General features: G+C 45.6%; 1 protein-coding gene across 5 annotated transcripts in view; it reads left to right on the forward strand.

Moving 5' to 3' along the window:
- Positions 1–4,695: 4,695 nt before the first annotated feature.
- The window catches only part of PARVB (parvin beta), a 51,330-nt gene continuing 29,071 nt past the window's right edge, over positions 4,696–26,954 (forward strand). For 2 of the 5 annotated variants that reach the window (XM_053977357.1, XM_053977361.1), the window contains exons 1-3: positions 4,696–4,919; positions 23,961–24,050; positions 25,858–25,928. In XM_053977357.1, the coding sequence (XP_053833332.1) occupies positions 4,805–4,919; positions 23,961–24,050; positions 25,858–25,928 (276 nt within the window). In that variant the 5' untranslated portion in view covers positions 4,696–4,804. Of the gene's footprint in view, positions 4,920–5,216; positions 5,285–16,893; positions 16,991–21,540; positions 21,590–23,960; positions 24,051–25,857; positions 25,929–26,954 lie in introns of those variants that run through there. The other 3 variants (XM_053977359.1, XM_053977360.1, XM_053977358.1) reach the window with 3 other exon arrangements.

Below are 26,954 nucleotides of genomic sequence, written 5' to 3' on the forward strand. Positions count from 1 at the left end.
ATATTGTATAATTCATATATTTCCATTTAAATTTTGCTGCAGAGGCCCAGATACTTAAAATGGACAAGGTAGAAATCAGAATTCCAGTAAAAGCTGCCATACTGTTCAGTGGGAGAGCAGCTTTGGGCAGATCTGAATCCATGTTCTTTGTGGTTGTGTTTCTGGCCAGAGTTGAAAGGATAAAAGGAGTAAGACCTGCAGTCAGAACTGTGATTCAGAAGCTTGGTGTTTGTTTAAATGGGCAGTTTTGGATATCAGTTTACCTGTGGAGTAGTGAAGATGCTCTTGCTTTTCAGGCATACCACTGTTAGGTACAGCAAGGTGGCAAGGAGTGTCCCCAAACAGCACATCTGGAATGTGCTTGTGGCCTCCTGATTTCATGTGAGCAGTGCTGAGGCTGTAGGTCCCACCAGGCTGTCAGAGTCCCTTCAGCTGTGGTCTTAATTCACTGCTTGCAGCCCTTTCTGGGGACTGAGGGAGATCTAGGGAGGAGAGGATTGTTCTGGGACAAGGTTTGACACAGTGATGTGTCAGGGCACCCACAAGCCTGCGAGAGGGTGGCAGTAGCATGTCAGAAGTATGGCAAATATTTCCATGACCACTTCTAAGACCATGGGTTGTTTCCAGCTGTTCTGCTTATATAAAAAAGTTGAAATTGCTCTTTTATATTTGGAAGATCTGGTGTTCCCAGGTACTGTTAATGAGTAAGTTTCTGGGGGGCTTAGGTGAAGTTGGAAGAGGAAACTGGGAGGTTGTGAGAATGTAAGGGGCAGGTTTGCTACCATATTAAGGGCTTAACTATTTGATTTGAAAAGATAAGCTTTAAAAATAAATTACAGTGCTGACCTCAGTAATACAGAAGTGTGCTTCAATGTAAGTACATTTGCTGTCACTCTGTGCCTTTTTTCACACAGATCTGGCTGCCAGACTTTGCAGAGGTGTTGCTACTGAAGTTTAGTACTTCCTACCTTTGCAAAATACCTGCTGGTTTTGTCAGGCATTTGTGTAGAAACAACTGTCCCTGTTGTGCTCTTGAGGGAAGTGTTCCAAGACTTTCCCATGTGTGATCAAACACAGAAAAGTGAGGGGAGGTCAGGTTGGCTCTCCTTTCTCTGGACTGGGTGAACACTCACATGAAAAAGTGTGATTTTTTACTGTGATGTTCTGGGGAAAGAAAACACTGTGAGTCCTTTGTGGGACTATTAAGGAGTTGGTCAGATATCTCGAAGATTATCCTAAAGTTTGTATGGGAAAGCATAAGAAAGTAATCCCAAAATTACAGAATTTGAGTGTACACTACAGTTTGTTCTGCTATTCTTGTCCTGTTTTCAAGAGGGCTGGAGCTTGCAGCCACAGCTTCAGTAGGAATCTTCTCCAGGAGAATTTTTGCACAGCTTCTCAACCATGGCAAACTTGTTGAGATAGTGGATGTATGTTTTGTGAGAACAGTGCTAAATCGCTGTTAGCAACTACAATGCTGTTGGATGATTTTACTGTAATTGGGATGAGACACTTTGCTGAGTGTATCCTGTGCTTTCTTCCCTTGTTAAGCAAAAAATGCAACCCAGAGCCAAAGTCTGCATGGGATAAATGGTCTTTATACAAGCTTTTCAGTTAAATAGAATACATAATAGAAGGCACTCTGAAGAAAATCAGTGGCATTAGTTAGGTGGTACATTCCTGCCTCAGTATTTAATAAATAACATTATTAACCCTGCCCCCCTCCCAAAAAAAAAAAAAAAAAACCCCAAACAGCAGCTCAAACCCAAACACCAGCAAACCCAAACACATTTTCATTTATCTGGCAGACCAAGAAGAATAATTAACTGTGTCTTGTGTCTTTAAAGTTTATATCCAAAGTCAGTACAGGTGATGTTATAATAGAACAAGACTGCAATGATTTGCTGGTTTAAGAAGTGGCTGGGTTTACCTTGCTTCAATATCTAATGAAGAGAGACCATATATAGTCAATGTCACTGTTACTTTGTGAGATATCTAATTACAATATCCTCAGGTCTAAAATTTTGAAAGCAGTATAAAGTGCTATGAGATTAAAATAAAGGAAGCAACACCTCTATCAAGAAGAAGGTAAGCAGTGTCAAAATCAGCAGATGTGGATTCAGACTTTTAAATGTTCACCTAAATATTAAAGTAGCAGTTCAGCACTGAAAATAAAAACCGATTTTAACCAAGGCTTAGTTTTTTAGTGTAATTCTCTAAAACGGCATGTTTATGCTCTGGCATTTTTTTTTAATGAGCATACACTCACTATTGGAATATTGAATATATTCTTATAGAAATACATAGGAATCTCATCCCTAATGAGAGGAGGGTACCACAGAGAATTTTCTGGCTGCTGAGGGGTGGTATCTCATTCATTACGGAGAGTTGAAACCATGTAGCTGGGCTTGCTCTGAGCTGCAGGCCACTGATCTGCTGCAGCAGCAGCTGTGTCCCTGTTAGTGGCCATTAGCCAGTTAAATCACTGCACACTAACACTGATCAAAGCAGCCATGGAAGCTCTTAGTTTCCTGTTTAGAAGAACCCTATTTGATGTGTCTTAAAAAGGCTCCAGGTTCTGTTTTGATGTTTCTGAAATGTAATTTGACTTTCTGTTGCCATGGGCTCTCTCTTGTCTCAAACAACTCTGCCTCCTTTTTCTTTGCAATAGGCTGAATGCTTTCTCTACTTAGGTACACATTGAAGCATTTTATAAATAGATAGGACATCAAAGTCAGAGCTGAATGGATCTATCTGTGTGGCTTATTTCAATTATTAAAAGACACTTTCTTTTAAGTGGTTACATCTTGAGTGCTGTACTGGAGTCAGTGAAGTTTTATTTACCATTTGTTCTGTGTGTGTAAATGAACCAGTTTGTTTGCTTTCTTCCTCAAAGTTTGTACTCACACATTTTCTGATTGCAATTTCATTTTAAAAAATCTGGTATGAGAACTGATCGATTTTTATGGGGCTTTTTCCCCCCAGAGGTTGGATAAAATGCTTTTCACACACTGCCTTAAAGCTAAATGTAATCTAAGACTTTAGTATGCATTTTATGAAATGAAAATATCTACTAGTCCTGCTGGAGATCAACATTAATGTGTGGGTTTTGTATGAATTCAGGCTATTTATGAACTGAAAATGGAGCTTGCACTTGTAAAAGGTCTCATGTGGCTTATGCCAGGAGAATGCAGTTGACATCATTGCTAATTTTTTAATTTTGCAAAGTGGTTTTGTAACTGGTATTGATCCCACCCCTGGTAAATTCTTATTTGCAGTCTAAAAGCCTCTGCTACAGGCTACACACTGTTGTCGCAGGAAATGAAATTTGTTTGTTGTTCCAAAGAAACAGTTTCAATAAAGTTCACAGAGTATGCACTGCCGTTCAAAAGAGGCTTTCCAGCCTGGTCATGTGTGCCCTCCATTTCCCTTCTGCTAGCACTTGTCCTTGTGTGACTTGGTGCTCAGTCATACTGGAAAGCTTGGGCTGGATGATTTTGGTTTTTGTTTGTTGGGTTTTTCTTTTAGTTGCCAAAGTGACTGTAAAAAAACAGCTGGAGGTAAGGGACAAGAGTGGGTCTGGGTGACAGAGGGGATTAGCTCAGGTCAAAGCTCAGAAAATTATCTCTGCTACATTCTGCTCTGGATGTGTCCTGCAGTTTTGCTTCTGTGTCAGGTCAAGCCTGCAAATCTGTCCCATATATGCTGGGTGTGCAGCTCCTGAGCCAAGCTGTGCTGGTTTGACTGTGGTCCTTTGTTGGGGCAAGGGCTGCTGGCACGCACACTGTTTGCAGGAGCACAGACAAAGCTTGTGTGTGACTTTGGGGACCCAACAGTCCCGTTAAAATCAGTGGGACCATTTGGGGGGCTTAAACAGGATCAGACCCTAACACTATAAACTCCTCAGGACCTGTTTTTAACATGTATTCCACAACCCCTTATCATGCTCCTGGCTGCTGTGACATGATAAGGAATAAGAAATTCTCCCTGTGGGATCACAACCGAGTGTCTGGTTTGGGGCGTTTGTGTGCACACACACTGCTGATGGCAGCAGCGGTGCAGGTACACCTGGGAGGCGGTGGCTTGGCAAACACAGAGCCTTCGGCTCGTTCTCCTCGATCTTCCCACAAAGGAGATGTCAGACCTGACCGGCAACATGCCAGGAGGAGTAGGCAGGCTGGTCTGACAGAAGAGACGCGTGGCTGCAAAATTAGGAGGCACACCTGAATGAAGCCAGCAAGGAATTGCGGTGCCCTGACAAATGGCACATGTTGAGCATTTGCCCCCAGTTGCGTCCAATTGTTGCAACATGTGGAATATATAAAACTGTTCTTAAGAAACTGTTTCTCAAGAACAGAAAACTGTTCTTGATCTTTGTGTACTTTCAAGCCTAACACCACTCCGGTCCGGTTGTGGTGGGACCGGGGCTGTCGTTTAGCCGCAATGCTTTTTACCCACTTTTCCTGGTACCCGCGTGGGTCCGGCGCACCAGGGGCTCCGGGGGAGGGGCTCGCCCGCCTGGCCGCAGGTGATGCTCGGGTGGGCTCGGCGCCCGGCCCCGGAGGTGTCCGAGGCTCGTCCCGCCCCCGCCTCCCGCGGACTTCCCGGCCGTGGCAGGGCGCTGTGGCCCCAGCGGCTCCCAGCCCGCCCCCAGTGCTGCGAGCGCACACCGCGGGCTCTCCCCGCTCGCTCGGGCCAGTGATTCGCCGCTGCCGGACTCGGTTCGGCTCCGCGGGCCCCGCAGCCGCCGGGCGGGGTCGGGCAGGGCCCGGCGGGCTCCCCCGGCGAGCCCCCTGCAGAGCCAATGTCCTCCACGCCCGTCAGGTCCCCGACGCTGCGGCCGCACAGGATGAAGAAAGAGGAGTCGTTCCTGGGCAAGCTCGGCGGGACCCTGGCCAGGAAGAAGAAAGCCAAGGAGGGTGAGTTCGCCGGCGCGGGGGCAAGGAAGGAACGTGCTCGGGGCTGGCGTGACTTGCGGCCGCTCCGCCGTCCCGTCCCGCCCCATCCCGTCCCTTTCCTCCGCGGGAGCCACGGCGGAGCCCTCGAGCCGCGCTTTGTTCGGCGGCCCCGCGGAGGGGCCGTGCCCGCCCTGCGCCCCCGAGAGCCGCAATATGGCTGGGGACGGGTGTGGGGAGCGGCTGGCAGGGATGGGGGAGACTGGAACCATGGGAGATGGATGGCTGCGATGGGGAGCGGCTGATAGCAGTGGGGGGAGGCTGGTAGCGACGGAGGAGAATGAAGTGATGGAGGGCGGGACATCAGCCCATGTCGCATGTCCGGGAAGGTAAGCCCAGAACCCGTTTTGTGCTATAAAATAAATTCCTGGTGACCAACGAGACTCTGGCTGTAGTTTTCTTGTGGTCTGAGAATTGAGGACGCCAGAGGGAATGATTAAGTCCGCCCGTGTTTCATTCCAGGTCCACTTCATCCGTGGGCTTTATGTTGGTGCAGGCACTGTGCCCAGAGACCAGACACACCCATCCCACCCACCTCGTTCTGAGGGATTCCGCACGGGCACACGTACCCCAGGCTGTACGAGTGTGTCCGTGTGGGATGTCACTGCTGGTGCTACCTGGGCAGGAGGCAAGAGCCTTCCCTTCGCTGCAGAGAGCCTGGAGAAGCTCCCCAGCCCGAGCCCAGTGGACCAGCACCCATGCTGGGGGGCTCAGCCCCTGCTGGACACCTTGACCTGGGGCGTGGGCACATCTGTGAGGCGTCCCTGGAGCCGCCGGCCCTCACCAGGGCTGTGCAGATAGCAGCGTTGTTGCTGTTGAAAATGGGAGGTGTCTCATTGCTGAACTTGATGAAGCTGGCCCAATCCTGAATGCTCCAAGTGTGCCCTTCTGAGTGCAGTGTCCTCCAGGGATGGTGTGTGCTGTTCTCCTCAGCTTCTCCAGCTTACCAGTACTGGCTTCTGTGGAGAAGCTGCATCTGTGTTATCCCCAGACTCCTGGAATCTGCCAGCAGGAAATGTGTGTGACCTTGCCCTATGGCTTAACACAACTGTGACTTGATGGCTGGTTAAAACTGGCCTTGGTTTTGTTCTAGTGTCTGCTGTGTGTAGGGTAGGGATGTAATTCAAGTTTCAGCCTCCTTTCAGCTGGCTGTTGAGCACGTTTTGCCCATATTGAGTCTATGAATTGCCAGCAACATTCAGAAGACAGCTTTCTAATTTTTAAAAACACAATATTCGGCCTTGAAACCTGGTTCAAGGAAATTGCTTCCCTTTCCTTCTGCTGCCTGTTTTGGTGCGGCTTACTGGTGTTTCCTTTGTTATCTATTTTTAATCAAGTTTCCCTGACGTGGTTCTACTGAGGAGCAGCACAAGCAGTTGTGCCTTCCTGAGATGATCTCATTTGCTTCCGAAGGAAGATGGTCGAAAAAAATCATCTCTGGCAAGGAGGCCAAGCATGTGCTCCAAAAAAGTGCATATCAAAGGTGACTTCAAAGCTGAAACAGGTTGGCAGCTTCCCTTCTTAGGCATTTCAACATCACTAGGTTGTGTTCTTGAGGTGACCACTTCCAGCAGGGGCCACCCGCTGGTTTTGCTGAGTTTGCCTGTGGTTTTACCTACTTGTGTGGCCACAGCTCGTCGTGGCAATGGAAGGGCCTCTTCTGGTCGCTGTGCCTGGTACTTAGTGGGGAACCACACCAAAGCCTCCCAGCCCCGCTTCTGTTGCTGTGATGGGCAGGAAGCTGCAACATGAGGGGCAGCTTTTGGTGAGAGTATTCCTTCCAGTCTGATGTGCCACTGTCTGCAAGCCTGAGGAGCCACTGGTGCGTGTGACATTCCCTGGTGCTGCAGGGGCACAGCCCCTTTGTTGTGAAGGGAAATGGCTTTTTTCCCTTTGTGGAGCAGCTCTCCAGTGGAGGCTGTCCCAGCCGTGCCTGTGCAATGGGAGGGGACCAAGGGACAAGAGTGATGAGCTGGGGGATCTGATGAGCACCAGGGGGAGAGAGGCTGGAACATGGCTTGTGGAAGGATCTGGGCAGCCCCAGGAGCAAATTTCATGGTTAGAAACTATTTTTTTTAATGTGAATGTGGAACAGAAGTAAACTCGAAGGTCATCTGAGTGGTGTTCCTTGAATGAGTTAGTAGGAGCAGATGTGGTCAGCGTTCCGCCCCCCCCCCCCCCCCCCCCCCCCCCCCCCCCGTGCTCAGCCCTTGGGAATTCCAGGCCTGCCTCCAGGCTTCTGCTGGGTTTGCCTGAGGGGACCAGCAGAGGTCAGAACGATCTTCCCAAAGTAAATCCTGTCGTCTTCACGGCAAATGAGAATGCTGAGAATGCCACAGCCTGAAATCATCCTTGCGTCCGTCATCTCCAAAAGCTCCAGCCTGAGGGCTCTTTATACCTTCTGCTTGCTTTCACTGCCTTTGTATTGCAGCTGTCACTGTCCCAGCTGTGCTCATACAGTGACGTTGAAGAGGGTCTGTGTGAGAGCTAAAATCCACTTGTATCAATCCTTTTGCTTTTTGTGCACAACTTCTGAGCCACGCAGCTCAAAGCTTCTTGTAATGATACTGAAAAAAAAATCTCATTTGTGAGAATTTTTTCATCTTTTAATTTATTATGAAGGTTTTCTTTTTTTATATCACAGATCGTAAATAACCATGATGTGCGGCTACTAACCATGAGCATCTAAATTTTTTTTTTTTTGCTAATTACTTCATAACTTGCTGCAATGTATTTTTAGAGACGGTTTTTAGGCAGCCTTGACTCAGAGAAAGAGCAGCTCATGGGGAAGCCGTTTTTACCCTGGTTTCCTATGGAAGGCGGGTGATCTCAGTGTCTGTTTGGCTCCTCCCTTCCTCTTCCTTCCCAGGAATATTCTTAACCCCTAGTTTGGGTAAAAATGCCCTAGGGAGTAAAGTCTTGCTGATTATTAATGCCTGCAGGCTATGTCAAAATGGGTCACCACTTAGTATAGGAACACTTTAGTGGAGCTCTGCAACAGGAAAACCAGCAATGAGCTCAGCCCTATCATGATAGTACTAGAGAGCCCATAGGGGAGGCACTTGGCCAGAGAAAGGACAGGAAAGGCTATGGGATAGTATGGAGGGAGATGTGTGTTCCTAATCTTACAATCAGTCATGATGCACATCCTTAGAAAAGTGGGATGTGTCAGTTCCAGTGCTCTGTGACCACTTTGGGTTTTACTTCTCTCCCTGTCCCCCATTTGGGCCATGTGGAAATCTGTAAATGCCTAAGTTTGCCTGATGTTTACTGTTCCATGGCTGTGTCTTGGCGTATCCGAGGTTTACATTAGATATTAGGAAGACATTTTTCACCATGAGGGTGGTGAAAATTTTTCACCATGAGGCCCTGGCACAGGTTTCCCAGAGCAGCCGTGGCTGCCCCATCCCTGGCAGTGTCCAAGGCCAGGCTGGATGAGGCTCTGAGCAACCTGGGATAGTGGAAGGTGTCCCTGTCCGCTGGCAGAGGAGTGGAATGAGATGGGCTTTAAGGTCCCTTGCAAACCAGAGCATTCCATGATTCTGTGATTTTGGTCTTTCAAAATGTGCCACCTGTTCAAGAGCTCCAAAATCTCCTTTAAATACTTTAGAAAACTGTTGGGGTGCTGGCAGGGCCCATAGAGGATATGGTTTCTAAGCCAGATGATTCCTTAGCTTCTTTTCTGATTTTGTAAAAGATACTGTTTCAGGTAGTTCTGTATTTCAACTTCATCTGCTAAAGGAAATTGAAAAAGTCTGCCCTTTCCTGTTTGTCAGAGTGATGTTGCTGTAGTGAAATAAAGGAGGGGATTTTGCTGCAAGCTTCACTCCCAGCCTCGTTGCAAAGCTTGGTTTTCTTTTCCTCATTACACACTGTATGGAAGATCTGGGCAGCAGGTGTTTGGCTAAATAAGCTTTCTGTTGTTGTATATGTGTGTGTGTATGGCCGATATGGGGGAGTCAGTGAGAGAAATAAAACAGAATTAATTACTTAGCGCTGTGTCCCAGTGACATGATTGAGGGGGGAACAGGGGTGAGGAAACTGCTCTGGAAAAGTGCTATTCATTTGTGCCTGATGAAATCAGTAGGAGAGGGGAGTGAAAGATAGGATAGCACTGCAGAGGGCAGGATTATTGCAACAAGAGCTGAATAAGGGGAAAGTTTTGTGCTTATCAAGGGAGGCTGAAGTGCTGTTCTTGGGATCCATGTCTTGGTGTTACAGTGAGATGTCCTGATGGTGTCACACCCCCTTCTTCATTTACTTTCCATACTCACAGGATGTGGCAGTGAATTTTTAGGCAGATGGAGAGACAAATACAAAATGTGTGGGGTCTAATTCTGTTGTCCTGCTTCACATGACTACATTAGCTGCAGAGGATGCTTGGCTGGAGAAGTCTGTCTGTGCATTGTGATGTGCTACTGCTGCTGAAATACCCCCACAGAAGATGGGATGAGTACTGGTTAAGTAGAATTACTTGCTCTTTAAGAAAGGAATTTGCTATTCCTTTCTGCAGTAGTAGTAGTTACATTGAAGCTACATACTGTTCCAGATATGTGTGTATATATAGAAAGTCTGTGCAAACACATGTAGATTCATATTTCAACCTGGATTTATTATCCTTTCTGCCACTGATTTAAACAGACCTAAATGTCCAGTTGGAGCCTGTGTAGCCTAATTGCTGTTTCTCCTGTAGGGCTCAGGCCTGACCAAGTCTGGTTGCAGTCTTGGTAGAGCACTGCTGGTTTGGGTTCTGTGTTCTATTCTGGCAAAAGCTGTACAGGGAATATATTTTGTGTCAGTGTCTCAACTGAAATGAACTTTGCATGCACAAGAATAGTGCTTTTAATGGTATCATAACTCCCACATTTTCCTCCTGTAGCTGCACTTAGGTTAGGGTGGTTCACCCAGTGCAGCTTTAGGCACAGTCTCCTGGTGAGACAAGAGAGTTTGGAGCTACAGCTCCAATTCCAGACACAATGCAGCAAGACACACAAAATAGCTCTCTAGCTGTTCAGGAGTGTTGAAGGAATGTCTTGTCTTCCTTTAAGGAAAACAGACATTTAAAGTAATTTTATTTCCAGAGTTGCAATCTTTAAAATAAGATTCATTGTAAGAATTCTGTTAAACTTCATTGTAAAACCTCAGCAGAGTTGTAATCAACACTTCTAGTTTTCCAAAACCAGAATTCCAATCATTTTCTCCTTAAAGTCTACCCTTATTTCAGAGCAGTTGTTCAATGATACCTGTTTTAATTTCTTCCAAAGGATTTATTAATTATGACAGCTGGAGAGAGAGACTTTTAGAAGGGGGCATCTGGCTGTGTGTGGGTGAGCCCTGTGAAACTCTGATGTATTGGAGAGCTGCACATGGACTTGATGGAAATGGGGGGACATGCCACAGCTCATGGAAAGTCTGTGGGAAGGAGGGACTCTTGATCTCACTGGTGATTCTGTGCAGGGACATCAGGCTGTCTTCTGCAGTGCATTATCATAAATACATTAATCCTACTGATTGTGTGCTCATGTTTGTAAGAGTTGGGATATTTAGATCACTTCATTAATATACATGCATCCTACTGATGTGCACATTGGCAACAGGGCAGTCCAGAAGAAAGAGTATAGTTATGCATAACAGTGCTAAATGCCTTTTTATGTACTGCAAGGACTGTTACATGCCAGTGGATCTGAGAACAAGACAGAGCTGCTGGAGTTTTCCAATGCACTGCTGTGAGCTTTGGATTGTCCTTTGATGTTAGGAGATTTGGGAGATTAGCTGGCAAGTTTTTTTCATTGCAAAAATGAAATGCTTTTTTCATTGCATTGTGTCAGAACAACTTGCTGCTAAGGGATCCAGGCTTATGTGGTCCGAGGCAAACTCAGGGCAAGGCAGGGTCTGCTGGTTGCAGGAATTGGTGTCTCAGCAGCCACAGCTTTGCTGTTCAGCTGGAAGGAGCTTTGGTGTGTGTGCCTTGTGCACACAAGTTTCACAGTCACAGCTGAGAAGATTCAGGTTTGTAGCTGTGAAAGTCCAGCAGAGCTGCTACTTTAGAGCTGCCCATGTGGGATTTGGATGCCAAATTGCTGTCAGCTTTCAAATGCAGCCAGTCAACTGTACAGATCTCTTGGGCACCACTAGAAATCTCAGCCTGCAGGATTCCTGGGGTTGTCTCTGTCAGGGTTCCTGGGATATGATGTCTCAAAGGGGAATGTGACCACACAGAGATGCTGGTGTGTATCACAAGGAGAAGTTTTCTGCCTCACCTGCAACATCACCGACTTGTGATCCTTGTCACTCCTGCAGTGCGGCTGTGTGTGCCTTCCCAGCCCTGGAGTCTTGTTCTCTTTTCAGCCCTCCAGCTCCTCTCAGCCCTTTCAGGAGACCTGGAGGCTGCAAGAAAGAAGGAACGGGAATCGACCATGTTTCCCAAAGGCTCCTCCTTCTGCTGACATTTGATCATTAGAGCAATCATATCTTCAGCACACCTCCAGGTTCTTTGAGCTAACAGGATCTGGTATTTTGTTAGAGAAGCCAACTACCTGAAGGTCATGGAGGTGGTTCCAGAGAGTGATCTGACCTGTGTCAGTGTCAGGATGAGGCTGATGGCACAGGCTCTGTTCTGCTCAGCTCTCACAATATCCACATGCCTTCCTCTGCCCAGCCTTGAGCTCTTCTGCATCGTGACCTTGGTAGTTGTTTATCCCCACCCTCATACACCCTCTGCCTGCTCTGTGATATGTGCTGTGGATGTGCACTGTCACTGATGAAGCTCAGCTTTTCTTCTCAGGGCACAGCTCAACCAACTGAGTTGTTCACTCTCACGAGGGATAGTATGGACTGGCCCTTGCTTTACCTGGTGGAGGCCTTGTGTCCAGAGGAGGGCTACAAGTGTCCAGAGGAGGCTACTAAGATGGTGCAGGGCCTTGAGGAAGCATTATGAGGAGCAGCTGAGGGCACTGGGTCTGTTCAGGGTAGAGGAGACTGAGGTCAGACCTCACCAGGGGCTCCTCCTTAGGGGCAGCAGAGGGGCAGGCTCTGATCTCTGCTCTGCGTGACCAGGGATAGGACCCAGGGAACAGCTGGAGCTGTGTTAGGGAAGGGTTAGGTTGGAGTTTAGGAAATATTCTTCCCCCAGAGGGTGCTGGGGCACTGAACAGGCTCCCCAGGGAATGGCCACAGCCCCAAGGCTGCCAGAGCCCCGGGAGCACTTGGACAATGCTCTGAGGCACAGGGTGGGATTGTTGGGGTGTCTGTGCAAGGCCAGAGATAGACTTTGATGCTTTGTGGGTCCCTTCCATCTCAGGATATTCCATGATTCTGTGGTGGCTGTAGCATTCCTGTCTCTGGTTGGTGTCATAGCCTGCATCAGCACTTCTGCCCTGCTGAAGGAGGTGTGAATTGTTGTGAGGAGGATGGAGGTAGAAGGGAATGATGGGATGTGTGACCAGTAGGACAGCACTGCTCATCCAGGGGTTCTGCCAGGCTGCCTTCAGGAGGAGTTCCTGAGCCTGGATGCTGGAGCTCTGCTCAGGACATGCTGCTCGGTGGCTGTGGGCAGGGGGTCTAAACCAGCAATTTTGTGTGAGCAAACCCTCTTTGCCTTTGGGAGTGGGCACAGTGCTGATGGAAAGGGGGAACAAAAACCTCTGTGTTGCACAGCTAATAGGCCACTGGCCAAGTGATCTCTCCAGGGTGAAGCACAGTGTGCTCAGGTGTAGATTCCCTAATTTGTACTCTTCTGATGGCCAAGTAGAAAGGTGCAACCTGAAATTCGTGGCTTTTGTTGTGTATGTCTAGTTTGTCTGGAACAGGATGATGGAAAACATGTGGTGTCAGCCTTTTGTAATTTGAATCCTGTGAAATCTTGCTCTGAAAACCAGATGTGGAGAGAACATGCACACCTGGCAGCATGTACTGGGAGCAGTGGGTCTGTATGCTCTGGGCCCTTAAATCACTGTCACTTCCTCCTGGAGGAACAATGAGGCTTCTAATTATAAATCTTGTATACTGATTTGTTTCCTTGCACTCTCTGCAGACCACTCTCTCTCCAGAGGCCTTAGGCTGAGAGGGTTGGCCATGGAATGAGATTCTGGTTTTGGCTTTTCTGGTGGTGAGCAAACTAGGAATTCGGTTCTGCCTCTCAGTATTTGTTTCTCCAGGTCAAAAAAGGTTTCTTTAATCCCCAAGACCTGTCTGGCAATCAGATACAGACTTTTATGAAAACTCTTTTCAATGTATGCTGCATGTTTGTTATAAAACAAGCGAACTGTTCTGGCTCCTGGAATCCCAGTTCCTTCTTTAGTACTTCTTTCATTGTGTAGTTGAATCATAATGAAATCCACTGAAAAAAGAAATAGTGTATTTTCCATTTTCCATTATAGCTGCCATATGGCCTTACTGCTAATTTTTAATTAGCTGTGGGATGGTTGCACACACAGTTTATTTGGAGTAAGGAAGGAGACTGAGAGCTGGATGAGGAGATGTCTGTATAGAGGCATGCTGTCGTGTCTCTTTTAGTGTCTTTAAATAGAAGAATGTGTCATCCTCAGAAAGTGTTGTTCCACTAGGTCTGTTTGGCAGATGCATGTATTTGTGCCATTAAACAGATGTAGACACTTCTGTCATTTTAAAATGGAATAGTGTTGTTTGCTCTCTGTCTTGCCTAGTCCAGCAGATGGATCTGGAAGCTTTGCAAAATTAACAGGATTTTCTTAAAAAACTATAGGAAAAAATAATTGCTTGCATTTCTCACTTAACATTCTCCCACAGGAGCAGGGTTATGAAATTGTACCTCGGGATCACTGTTTACCTTCTTCCCCATGTATGGCTTCCAGTATTGTTAGAGTGAATTGATTCCAGTGGAAATTTAGGCATGGTAACTCTACAGAATTTGGTCTGACAGGAATCTTGATGCTCTACTTAGAATTCTGGAGTTAAGTTGCAAAAAATCATGAAGTCCAATTGTTCCCCCAGCACTGCCAAGTCCATTCCTAAATCATGTCCCCAAGTGCCACATATACAAATCTTGTAGGTACCTCCAGCAATGGTGACTCCAAAACTTCCCTGCGGAGCCTGTTCCCATACTTGACAGCCCTTTCAGTGAAGACATTTTTCCTCATATCCAACCTGAACCTCCTCTGGCACAACCCAAGGCCTTTTCCTCTTTGTTTCATCATTTGTTCCCTGGGAGCAGAGCCTGACCCCACCTGGCTGCACCCTCCTGTCAGGGAGTTGTGCAGAGCCAGAAGGTCCCCCCTGAGCCTCCTTTTCTCCAGGCTGAGCCTCCCTCAGCTGCTCCTGGTGCTCGAGACCCTTCCCCAACTCCTTTCCTTTCTCTGGACACATTCAATGTCTTTTCTGCCATGAGGGGCCCAAAACTGATTCCAGGATTTGATCTACTCCCTGTCCCTGTCTTCCAGCTCAGGGGCTGGGTACAAGGAAAACAGCCAGTCTGACTGTTAAAGAGTGAGGCAGATAAGACATTAGTACCTGTGCCTTTTCCTCAGCCTTTTTCATTATGTGTCCCCATTGTATGCAATAAAAGGTGGGAATTTTCCTTAGCGCTCCTTTTGCTGCAGATGCATTTGTAGAAACATGTTTTATTGTCCTTTACAGCAGTAACCAGATGAAGTTCTGGTTGGGCTTTGACCCCCGTAATTTTTTCCCTGCATAGCCTCATGCCATCCTTGTGGTCCTCTTGAGTTGCCTGCCCTCCTTCCAAGGTGATAAACTCTTTTCTTGAAGAATGTCCGGCCTTCCTGGACCCCTTTGCTCTTCAGAGCTGCTTCCCAAGAGACTCTATCCCCCTTTGAGACAGATGTATCCCATCTGTCAGCACCAGGCTTTGTGTCATGCAAACTGATCCATGATCAAAAAAATCCAAAATTCAAGACCCTAACCAGATTTGGAGCCAGGTATTGATCTGCTGGCTCTTCCTGCTACTTCCCTCATTGTTCTCTGCAACTGGAAGGGTAGGTAATGAAATTAGGTAATTAAATAAGCTCATGTAATGGAGCACTATCATTGGGAAACTGGATTTTAATTGCATCCAGGATGTCATGCTGCAAAATGGCCCTGCTGTACCAGGAGCAAACCAGATGTGCTGCCTATAAATCAGATCTTGATGCTGTCTATCGCACAAACTGTGGCTGGGTTTTATTTTTGCATGTAGAAGGGAGGAAGCTGTTGTGCCTGACCTAACCTAGCACAGCAACAATCCAGCTTCAACCTGAACTTTTTAGGTCCTTCCAAGGACAGTTTCTCTGATTATGTTATCTTAGTTTCTGAGTTTCACTCTGTTTCTGAGATTTTTTAGGGTCTCTTGTCAGGGAAAGAGATAGATGGTAATGGGAAGTTGAGAAGGACTGGCCTTAGTGTCCACTCTCAACATACTCCTCCTGTATGGTTGAGGGAGAAAGTTACATATTTGTTTCCATGTTTCCATCTGATAAAAGAAACTGTAACTTTTAGTGAGAGACTTTTCTTCCCATTAATGGCATTTGGGGTAGGTGCCATACTACCCAGAATCCTGGTGGAAGGCATCCTCAGTGGAATGCTTCATTTGCTGTTGATCCAGTGGTTGGTAAGAGGTTTCTCCAAGACTGCAGACACAATTTGAAACTGCCTGAGCTGGGAAATTTCACTCTTGTGCTGAATGCACAGGAGATGGGCACTGTTGTTGCAGGGGGGTTGGATGGTTTAGCATGTTGCAGCATAGCTGGCCAGGTGATTCTGTTTGGGGAATGTGAAATATTCCATATCCATTGCAATCACGGACAGAGTAAGAACAGATGCAAGAAGCAGAGGGAAAAGATCCTCCTGGCTATACCTGTGTTGTGTGAGCTCTTTGTCTCATGTTTTGGGATGTGTCCTGTTCCCTGGTTTGGGACTGACCTGTAACTGAGCTTGAAAATCTTTAAGATGTCCAGCACTACTGAAGCACCACCTTTTCTAGCTCACAGGGCCTGGTGTTACCAGTGCAAAGGCTTTGAAAGGCACCACAGAAAGCTAGAATTGCAAATCCTGTAAATCTTTGGTGTGCTGACTAAGTACATGAATAAAAACAGCAGCAGGTCTTTCTGATACTTTGTGAAATGTGATGTTTTCTTGTGCTTTGGACTTGTTTTGATTGGATTCTTTGGCTGGCTCTTGTTTCATGATTGCATTTCGATATCCCTTGAGGGCTGTACTTAGGAGAGTGGACTGCAAAGTCAGTTGAAGGGCTCCACTCTTTCTATGTAATCTTCAGCAGCTCCATTAGGAAATGCTGGGGCTATTTCTTTCTTAAACCCAGCAGAGTTAAACATCTAAATGCTTTTATGGCAGCCACTATCTCCACTGTACCTTCCCTTCATGGACTGGCTTTTATCTGGCTGTGGGCTCTGAGTTCCAGGCTTTTACTGTGAGGTCTGTAGTGCTTTTCACTGAAGTGCTGGTCTTGACAGGCTCCTCTGGTGCTCAAAGCAACAATGAAATAATTTCCCCCATGTGACATGCCTGGAAAGCACTGAGAAAACTCCCTTCTATTTTGTAGCATTTACTTACAGGTCTTCTCAGTTCTAATGCACTGCTTTACTGTCCTGAGTGCACATAGGACACAGGAAAGGTAGAACAACCTTCGGATATGGTACACTGAAAGGTCTGTGTTGAGTATGTAGGGTAAAGCTTCTAGTTTGGAGCATAGCCTGTGCCTCCACTGGTCCTCTGGTATTTACTAGCAAACTCTCAGTGTGTGTGTTGCAAGTAGAGTTGCTGCAGGCAAGTGTTTTTCAGGGTTTTCCTTGTCTTTCTGGGTGACATTTGGGCAACTGCAGCAATGAGGCATGTGCACTTTTTGTGGTCTGCAGAACCATTTATCTTGGCTTGTTTTTCCTATAGAATCATGTTGCACGAGCAAAATTGTTGCTTTTGCTGAAATGCAAGTCATATCTGTAGCCTCCTTTCCATTCCCCTGGAGTTTGGCTGTTGAGATCTGTCCCGTCAGCTGCGGAAGACGGGGTGCTGCTGCTGCTGCTGACCTGTCATCAGTGCCTTTGGAAGTGAGTCTGTTACTCTGTACTTCTCTTGGCATGTCCAGAAGAACAAATAGCATAAAATGTTCTCATATTTGCACAGTAGATTACTTGTGGTGGTGGTGACCTTTTCATTCCTCTGTGCAAAGGATATGGGGAGAGCAGGAAGCTGAGGCAGGTGAAACTGGCTTGGCAGATAACTAAGGGAGGTTTATTCACTTATCTACCTAAAAATGAAGTGCCAAACCACGTGGAGGAGGTGGAACAAAGCTGGTGGAGGAATGGAAAGCTGGTCACTTGTACAATGTGTTAACCTGAGCTGCAGTAGTGACTTTTCTTGAAGCTGAGTGTTCTGCTTGATAAAGTTTGCAGGGTTAGATGTGGATGTGGGATCCAGAGGTAGAGCTTGGAGGAGGCTGTAAACTGAAGTGCTGTTTTCTCCCAGATTTCTTCACGGTGCAGAAGACAAGGGCTGAATGAATGGGTTGGGTGTCTCTATTCCAGAATAGTGCTGTTAACTCTGCTTCTGACAGCTTCTTCTGTCTCTCCCTTGGTGGTTTGCTTTCACTGGACCCATTAAATGTGGACACCTTAAGCAGTGAGTTGATTCTGTTTTCTGAAGTGGCTTTTGGCTAAAGGAGCCTTGTTGGTGCTTGGTATCTTGTGGAAATCAACCTGCTTCATTTGGGATCTTGGACTGAGTTCCTAGACATGAAGGTGCTGTTCCTTTAGCTGCTTATGCCCACCAACTTTGGTTGTAGCAGTACAGCAAAGCCTGAGAGAGCGCTGAGGACTTCCTAGGTGAGCACAGCATTTAATGGAGAATGGATGGCAGCAAATTGAAAATGCCTTAATGGTTTTCTACTGGGAGTGAACACAAGACCAAAATCTCCTTCAGTCCTTTCAGACTTTGTCTTTCCCTCTGCTCTCAAATGTCAGATTTGACTCCACATCCTCCCTTCTGCTGGAAGTTGTTCTGGTGGTCATGCAGTGTCCTTGGGAGAACATAACCCTCCACCATTACTTCATGGGGAGAAATGACCCTTTCTGTGTTGGGAGGGAATTATACCTGGGGGAGGCTGAAAGAGTACATTTTCCCCATTTTCAAGTAGAACTTGGGTGCAGGGGGAGGAGTGTAGCTTTCCCTGGCTGCTTTTAGGGTTCTCTTTAGCTTCAATTTTTGCCTGGCTTTTCCCAGTCAAAAAACTTTGGGATTGAAGCAATCTGTTCAGGACAAAGCTAGTGCATATCCTGGAGTGTAGAAGCTATCTGCTCTGTATCCTTAAGGGTATCCATCTATTACCTTTTTAAGTTTAACTTTACAAATATTTTAAAACTTTTAAAACACCATTCTTGTCCACACTGGTATTTCTGCTGCCTGGGGGTGAAGTGGGTTTGTTTGTTTGTTTGTGTTTTGGTTGGTTTTGGTTATTTGTTTGTTTGTTTGGATTTTTTTTTGTTTGTTTGTTTGCTCTTTTAAATAATTTTGCCCAGCATTAAAGTTTGTGTGTCTACACAGTGAAAATTAACTTTGTTTTTTCCCCCTTTCTTATCTGGCTAGTTTTCAGACACACAGTTTCCTCACTCTGTGACATAATGTGGCTTTCTGGAACCAGTAATGTCTGCAAAAGGAAGGGGTGAATGGCAGGTAGGGCTTAAGATGAAGTCTGAATGCCTCTTTGCCATAAGGGATCCCTGCCTGATGAAGACAGCAACATAACACCACCAAAAAATGGAAATTCTCTTTCCACGGACACCCCCCGACAACTCCCTAGAAAGAAAGGAACATCCTTATTTGTGAAAATATGAAAGCAGTATTTCACCCTCACAAACAAAACAAAGCCCAAATTTCTTATAAACACTTCCAGCTGGCTGAAGTGTTGAATATGCTGTTACCATGCTAGATACATGTTTATTTACCTTTGGCAAAAATAAAGGGGAAATCTTTCTTTTGGCAGTCACAGAATAGACAGACCACTTACCAGTGTAAATTTTTAACACATCTGTTTAATCAAGTGTGGCCTGATCTTTGCAACTAAACCAAAAGCATTATTACAGCCCTTTCCTAAAAGGTTTTGCTTTCCCCTTTTCTTTTACACCTTTCCATTTCTTTATGTACCAGGGCCTGGCCGTTGTGAGTGCCTTGCCTGCTGAGGCATATAAATAATTTGCTTTATTACCACAGTTCTGCTTTGAATGCAGTCCCTTGATACAGTGCCTTTATGTGGATTTGGTCAAGTCTTTGCCTTTGATCTGCCTGGGATTATTAATTCTCTGTTATAGTTAATGGCTGCTTTGTCTTTCTCCCACAGAAAGAGAAAGACACAGAGATCTTTTCTCTCTATGAAAAGATCTCAGGGCCTTTTGTACATGTGCAGTGATCAGTAGTCTGAGCTGTGTGTGGTTTGTTTCTAGAAAAGAGCGCAGTGTAGCAGCATGTTTGGGCCTGGCTCTGAAATCTTTCAGTTTATAAGTTTTTCTTAGAAAAAGTGAGACTTAGCAAAAGTGCCTTTTGTTAAATGGGCCTAGAAAGCTTGCAGGTTTGAAGACAACTTTTTGTAAATGTTTAAGCTGTCAGATGGAAATGTAGTTGTGGGCATGGCTGCCTGCGTTAGTCTGTGATAGGCAGAGGAGGAAGTTAAAGTTAAGAGGTTGTCACTGCAGAGTCTTCAGGGACTTGTTGCCTTCTGGTCTGACCTCCCTCATGGAAAGCAGGAGCTCCAGCTGATAGCCTGATCTTTTATGCAAGGGTTTGCTGCTTAACCAGGGGGATTTGCCCTGTATCCACATTCTCCTCAGAGATGTGAGTGAATGAGGGTCGTGTTGCTGCTCTGAAAGGGCTAAGAATGGTCTTGAACATGGGCTTTCTATTTTGCACGTGGTGATCTGGACTATAAGGATATGAATGCAAGCAGGTGAGTTGCTGTCTGAAAAAGTGCAGCTGATCACACTTTTTTCTCTGATGAGAAGAAGGAAACTTGGGAAGCAGTAAGAACTTGGCAGGAAGGGAGCTTCCTGTGCAGTTTGAGTTACCTGGGCATCTCAAGTTTGCTGTCTGTGTGCTGCTCCCACCAGAGAGGAAGACAGAGTTACCTGAATGGATCATCTGCACTGGAGCCAAGGACATCAAAGCAGCCTGATAACTTCCAAAGTTAGGATTGAATCACAAGGTGGAAGTGTATCATGTAAAAGTTGTGGTCAGGCAGCACTGCTGAGCCAGCTGGGCACTAGCTGAATGCAAAGGAAAGCACAGGAACCCTGGGATCAGTGTCACAACAGCTGCTGCTTTCTGTGGGATCGGATTCAGCCTTGCAGTCAGAAATAAACAGAGCTAAAATTAATTATCATTTTCCATCTGTTTTTGTAAAATGCAGAGACTTATGGTCAGTTTTTTTATTAACAAAGCTGTGACTGGCAGAGACTGAAGTGACCTGTGCTGTTTCTGATAACTTTTAAAATTACACTAAAATTAAGAGTGAAGGTAGAAAGCTGTTTATATCAGTTGACTCTTTCTTTTAGAAAGGAGAATGCTGGGACATCTTTTTATAGTTCTCCTGCTAACTTTAAAGGCCATCTTCTGGCTTTTGAGAAATCCTTGACAGCTCTGGTGGCACTTCCAACTTTCTGTGGCTAATTGCTTGTGCTGTGTGCAGCTTGCCTATAATCCCATGTCTGAGACAGCCTGCCTGGCTTACGGATCTAGTGCTCTGGTCCGTGTATGTGTGTGATCTGATCACTATTAACTTGTTTGAAAGGCCAGCACAGCTTCCAATGTGACTTAATCATGTTGACTGCTGACACTGCCAGGAGATTGTCAAAATATTGCAGGGAATATATAATATAGCTGCCAGGAACCTTTGCTGCTTTCAGGGGACTGGTAGAGCAGTGACTGTCGCCCTGGTTATCAAGAGTTTTTTAAAGCCTTCTGAGTTTACATTCTTGTAGAGAACTTTCTCACACAACTTTCTGTAAATAAAGTTTTGCATTCTTTCATAGAGGCAGAGAAATTTGATGTACAGGTAGTTTGTCCAGTGTCATTGGAGAGGTGGCACGTTCACCCTCCAATCCACTGGCATCTTTTGAGAACTATAAAAGATTGGAGTCAGAAAAAATAAATTAGTCTCTTCATCGTGACCAAGGCTTTGGTGCGTCGTTTTTGCTTGTGTCATTTGGTGACAAGTGACCTTTTCATGTGAATTTAAATTCTAGTTTAGGGGAAAAAAACATAGGGTTTTTGCTGAAAGCCAGCCTGGACTAAGCTGTGCTCCTTCAGCCTGTTCTCAATGTCCTACCCCTTCCTGCTTTCCTCTGCTGCAGGTTTGCTGTGACTGGTCTCTGAAATGGAATGATCAGGCTTTACAGAAAGGTGTTTTACACCAGCATTGGGTAGGGAGCTGTGTCCTCCCTCCTGGCCCCCGTCCCCAGCAGCTGGGAGCTGATCTTAGTGCCTGCTCCCGTGTCACCGTGCCCAAATTAGGGGGGTTTGGCAGTCTGGAGGTGGCAGTGCCTTATCCAGTTGCTGCCACTGCGTCAGCATTCAGACACTCCATGGGCTCTGTCTGTGACCTGTCCTTGCTGCTGGGGCCGGGATGGCCAGACTGCTGTGCAGGAGGCGCAAAAAAGGAGGTAGGAAACACTTTCTCCGTGGCAGGAATCTCTTTGTGAGGACCTGGTGTGCTGGGCTCTCCCTGGGAGGCAGCTTTGGGAAGCTTTGTGCTGGCAGAGCCTTGCTTTGCTGGCAGAGGGAGGAGAGGATGTTCAGGTCCCATGGGATCTGGCACAGCTGCACATGGTCTGAAGACAAGTATGAAGGTTTTGTGTGGTTCTTCATGTCATGAGGGATGGGGGCTTAATACATAAATTTGCATTAATGGTTTTTTTTCCATTTTAGTAAATTGCTCAGAAACTAGCAATTCTCTTCCTAACATTTTTGTTAGGAAGAGTAGAGATAATTTTTATGTTAAAATAAAAGTGTATTACCTTATTTGAACTTTTGGGAATAAATCTAGTTTAGAATTAGAAGTATTTAGAAGTATTTAGGCTTGAAATATAGGCATTTAGAAGTATTCTGGCTTGAAATATACGCATCTTTTTTTTTCATATACCTGGGCATTCACTGCCCAGAGGAACTTAGCAGCTCTGCTCTGCATTTGCAGAGCACTGGAAGCAGTGATGCCCTGAACTCACTGAACACTTGGCATTCCCAGAATGACAGCACTGTTGTGATAATGAAGACTGCTACATCTAGAAATAAGGCTGGTAGTTCCTAAATAAGTCTGACTTAATTGAAGTTTAGACATTTATAGTCCTAGCAGGGTTTTAAAAATCAAACTTCAGTTTCCACATGAATTGTCTTGTGCCTCCTGGCGGCATCACAATGTGGAGTTGTTGGGGTAAGAAAGTTCTAGTTGGGAATAATGCAAACAGGGCTGGGTAAGGCACATTGCTAGAGCTGGTTTGATCTGTTGTATGAGGCCTTCTTGCTCCCTGACTTTCAAGAAAATGAGAAGGAATGCTGAAAAGGGGAACTTAAGAATTTCTGTACCAGCATCTTTATTCAGGAGGTTAAATCTCAGCCTGAGGATGTTGTGTTCTGTTTGCAGTGGGGAACCATGGAGCATAAACCATCAGGTCTCAAAATACAAGACTGGGGTTTATTGCTTGCACTCCATAACAAGGATTTTAGTGGTGATCGGTACCATGCTGTGAACCAGAATTAAGTAACCTCTTGAGACTGCAATGAAGAAATGTGAGAACTTGTTTTATGCACCTGTTTCAATTTTCTGTGAGGGAAGGAGTGGGAATTGCAGAGTATTCTTCTTCCCTATCCTCCTCTTTGACAGTAGGATCTCTGGAAGGGGCAGGAAAACAGCAAGTCCTGATGCAGAGTTTTGTAGCCTTCACAGACTGCATGCTAATGTCAAGCCTGTGGAATGTTTTTCTAGTAGGAAAGGGGAATAATGGCTGCTTTTGAAGGGGAGAGCTTGCAGGGATACTGTGACCATTATTTAACTGTTCCTCCTTTTCTTTCCTGAGAAAAGTTTGCCTAGCAAACCTTATTTATTTTGAAGTCCTTGCTTTTCCCTGAAAAGAGTGTGGGACCCCTCCCAAAGGAGACTGCACTACCACAAATGCTGCCACAAGTCATTTTAGTTCATGCTTACACAGAACTGTCACTGAAAATTTAGGGCTGTTGTGGTTTTCATGCCATGTAATCAATGTCATCTGAGTTTAAGGGGAGATGTGCCTTGGAGAATGTGGAAGTGTTACAGCAATGCTGGTGCTTTTCTTACTGGCAATCTCTGGGAAAATAAGAACTATTCAGTGTTTGTCCTCAAGTTTAGTTCCTTCCTAATGGCAGGATGCAGGGAAGTATTTTAATGTCCATTTTATTTATGAAGTGTGCTTTACTGAGCTTCCCAATGAGAGTTGTAAGTTTAGGACAGCTTGAAGTAAAAAAATCTGATTTGTGTTCACCAGATCATGGCACATCTATTTATCAAGTGGCAACACTGGAATTAAATACATTTTCATCTTTATTTGGTGGGTCTGCCTGGGATCCTCTGAGGATTTAACAAGGCCAGTAGCAAGTGTTCTGCAGCTAGAAAGGGTGGTGATGAGTGGTGGCCGTAAGAAAAGGGGTTTGTTTTTACAGTTTGTCTGCTCTAGGCTGGGGCCATCCTGCAGGCAAAGCTTCCTCCTGGAGAAATAAGCACTCTGAGCTTGTTCTTACCACAGAATTGGGTTTCTTGCTAAAAGTTTCCAGCCACTTCTGTGGTGGCTCTGTTTAATAGGAAGCTATAAAAGGATGTTACCTGGATTTTATTTTCCACTGTGGCCGCAGTTCTTCATGCTATAAACTGTGGTCCTGTTCTGAAATGGATCTACCAGCTGTTGTTTGTTATTATGAACACCATCCCCAACCCCTACACATACACCAACTTTGCAATTATTACACTCTTTCTGTTGGTTTTTTTTTTTTTTTTCTTCTATCCAGTGAGTGACCTCCAAGAAGAAGGTAAAAATGCCATCAATGCACCAATGAGCCCAAGCACTGTGGACATCCATCCAGAAGACACACTATTAGGTAACGTTTTGTGCTGCAGGGATGGTTTATGAAGGAGGCCACTGTGGCCCACACAGCATTGCTTCACTACTGAGTGTAGGTTGCCCAGTTGGAGCTGAGAGGATTGGGAGTGACAATTGAAAAAGGTTGCACGTTACTTGTAGACTAGAAATTAAAAAGGCTAAATGGAGTTTGAAGAGCAGTGCCAAGCAAGGTGGTTTATGCACTCTCTCCCATGTGTATCGCCATTCCCTCACTCTGAGTCCCTACAAGAGAAACAGCATAATTTAATAGCAAAAAGTGTTAAAAGTTGTTGAAATGAACCACTTTTGTCTTTCCTGGCCACATGTCTCTCAATCTATGCTTAGTTGAAGCAAGCTAATCAAACATCAGGACAAATAATAAAATAGTAAATTAAACCCAAAAAGTGTTATTCGTTTGGATTTTCTGATTAGGAGAGTAGTAGGAAATGCAAAGTACTTTTTTCCCAAGATGTGGGAGAAGTGTTGGTTGCTCTGTGTTGATATGTCTAGACCAGGAGTGTCTGAAGTGATTTCTTCTGGATACCACTAAAGCTGGATATGTCTTTAGAAGATGCAGGACTGCTGCTGAAGGCCTGTCCTGCAAAGACATGACCACCACGAGTTCTGTGGTAAATCATGTTCTGTTATGGGTCAAGTCCTGTTCAGGGTTAGTATTTTGGGTGTGTAGTGGGTGTCACTTCCTTATGATGGACTGACTGGCTCACCCTAGGCAATAATGAGGAAGTAAAGGAACGGGGTGGGGAAAAAGGCAGCAAAAGAATTCATGTTTTACTCATTTGTGCAAATTTTTCAAGTGTGTTTAGGTAGCACAGCCTTATTTTTTTTAATAAAAATAAGAGCCCTGGAAAATACTGACCAGTTAGGTACTGGTTACTAAATACTGTGTGGTCAGTCTCGTGTCCAGGATGTATCATGTTTCCCATCTGACACCACTGAAGTCTGGCTCTGCAGTGGGAAGTTACTGTAGGCTGGTCACTGCCGGGTCACTGAACCCCTAAACTGTAGGTTTTAGGGGTTCACTGAGCAGTGTGACAATGGCCTGACCAACAGTGATACCAAAACCCCTCCTTTGTTATCCTGATAGAAAGAAAGAATTGAAAAATCAATAGGAAAATATGGCCTGTCTTCTGGCCATTAGAGAGCACTTCCCACACATCTCATCAGCAGAAGAAATAGAGGACTTTACACGTGTGAAATCTATTTTATATTCTTCCCCCATGTACCAGCACAGCTGACACAAAGTGGGGAAATTTTATTTCATAAGTTTAATCAAAGGTTGAGGAGTTCCTGCACTCAGGAGCACATGTGTGACCAAGTTTTGGGGAAACAGAGGGTTGAGGCACAAACTCTCAGGCCAAATCTCAGCAGCTGCACTGAGTGTAGTGCATTAAGCTCATTATATTTTTCCAGGTGCTGTAATTTGGGACAGGTGTTTTCAATTAGAAGTTAAATTCAAGTTCACTGTGGTTTGGGATGTGTTACTATGAGTGTGCCCCACATGAGGACAGGGATTTTCCTGAAGCATTCTGCATAGGGCAGGGCTTAGAGCAGGGGAAGGTTAGGGGAGGCAGTCCTGGTTTAGGAAAGTGGGGCTGTGTTGTCTTTCTGCGTGTCTCTAAAACTGCCTGACACTGGGGTCATGGACATCCCCTGGCTAAGAGGATGCATAGGCACTGCCATTTCTCAGTCAGCTGACGAGCCCCTTCACCATGTGGAGTTGCTGCAGTTTCAGCAGAGCACATTTGAAGTGGATCTCACTAAGGTTTTCCCTCTTACTTGAACAGAGGAGAATGAGGAACGCACTATGATCGATCCTAACTCAAAGGAAGACCCCAGGTTCAAGGAGCTGATCAAGGTAAGAAATCAATGTTTTGTCCTTCTTCAAACCTTTAACTAGTGAGCTGGAGTAATTTGCAAGCTGGTCACCCAAGAACACAGTTGAGGAATGGCAACTTGTTACTGGAATGTAGCTGTGGAAACTGAGAGGAAGGTCAACAACAAGGTAAGGCTAAAAGCAACAGGGAGGGGAACAAGGAAAGGCTGAATGTCAGGGTGCTCATGGAGTTACAGAGCTCCATTGTCCATTTCTATCCTTGTGATGATCACAGCAAGGATCAGTGCTTGGCTTGAGTCTGTCTGCAGTCCCTACACGTAAAATGTAGGTGCCTTCTGTTTCTGAAAACTGGGAAAGAGCTTTGCAAAGCTTTAGTGATGTTTCAGGAGAAGAAAGAGTAGGACTGAAATGTTAGGGGACAAGGAAGGGTTCTCTTGTGTCATGGGAAAGCTAGAATTGAGGTTCTTCTTGCCCTGTGTTCTGCCCTCAGTTTACCTGTGTGCTGGGTCAGGGGCAGGTGGTTCTGAGTCTGTCTCATCACTGGACACAGCTGCCCAAGATGTTGATGAGGTGTGCCCAGATGTGCTGATGTTAAATGAGACTTCCTGGCTCAGCAGTGCCCACAGTTCCTGCCTGGCATGACAGAGGACTTGCTCTTGAAGGACTCGTGTTTAGGAGAACCTTTTCTGTGCAGGGAGTTGTTGGGGTTAACATAGTGCAAGCTTGAGCATGAAGAGAAGGGATGGCGAGCCTGAACAAGTGTGATCCCTTTCAAAAAAGGTATTTGTGCTGGTGTTATAGCTCCCACTACACTTTCCCTTCATTTCTTTAAAATCATTCTAAAAATCATTTTGTTGGAAATGACAATCCAGCTATATCTGTGTGGCTATGAAAACTTTGGATAGTGTATACCATTTCCTGAGAGGGGGTTGGGCTTGGGCATATTCCCTGCTGGAAACCTGATGCACCCTGGCTGCACACAGCCTGGCTGCTTCCCCAAAGTCAACTGCTTCAGCAAATGCCTCAGCAAACTGCTCACCTGGTACA

Source organism: Vidua macroura, chromosome 5, assembly GCF_024509145.1.
Source record: "Vidua macroura isolate BioBank_ID:100142 chromosome 5, ASM2450914v1, whole genome shotgun sequence".
Classification (NCBI taxonomy): Eukaryota; Metazoa; Chordata; class Aves; order Passeriformes; family Viduidae; genus Vidua; species Vidua macroura.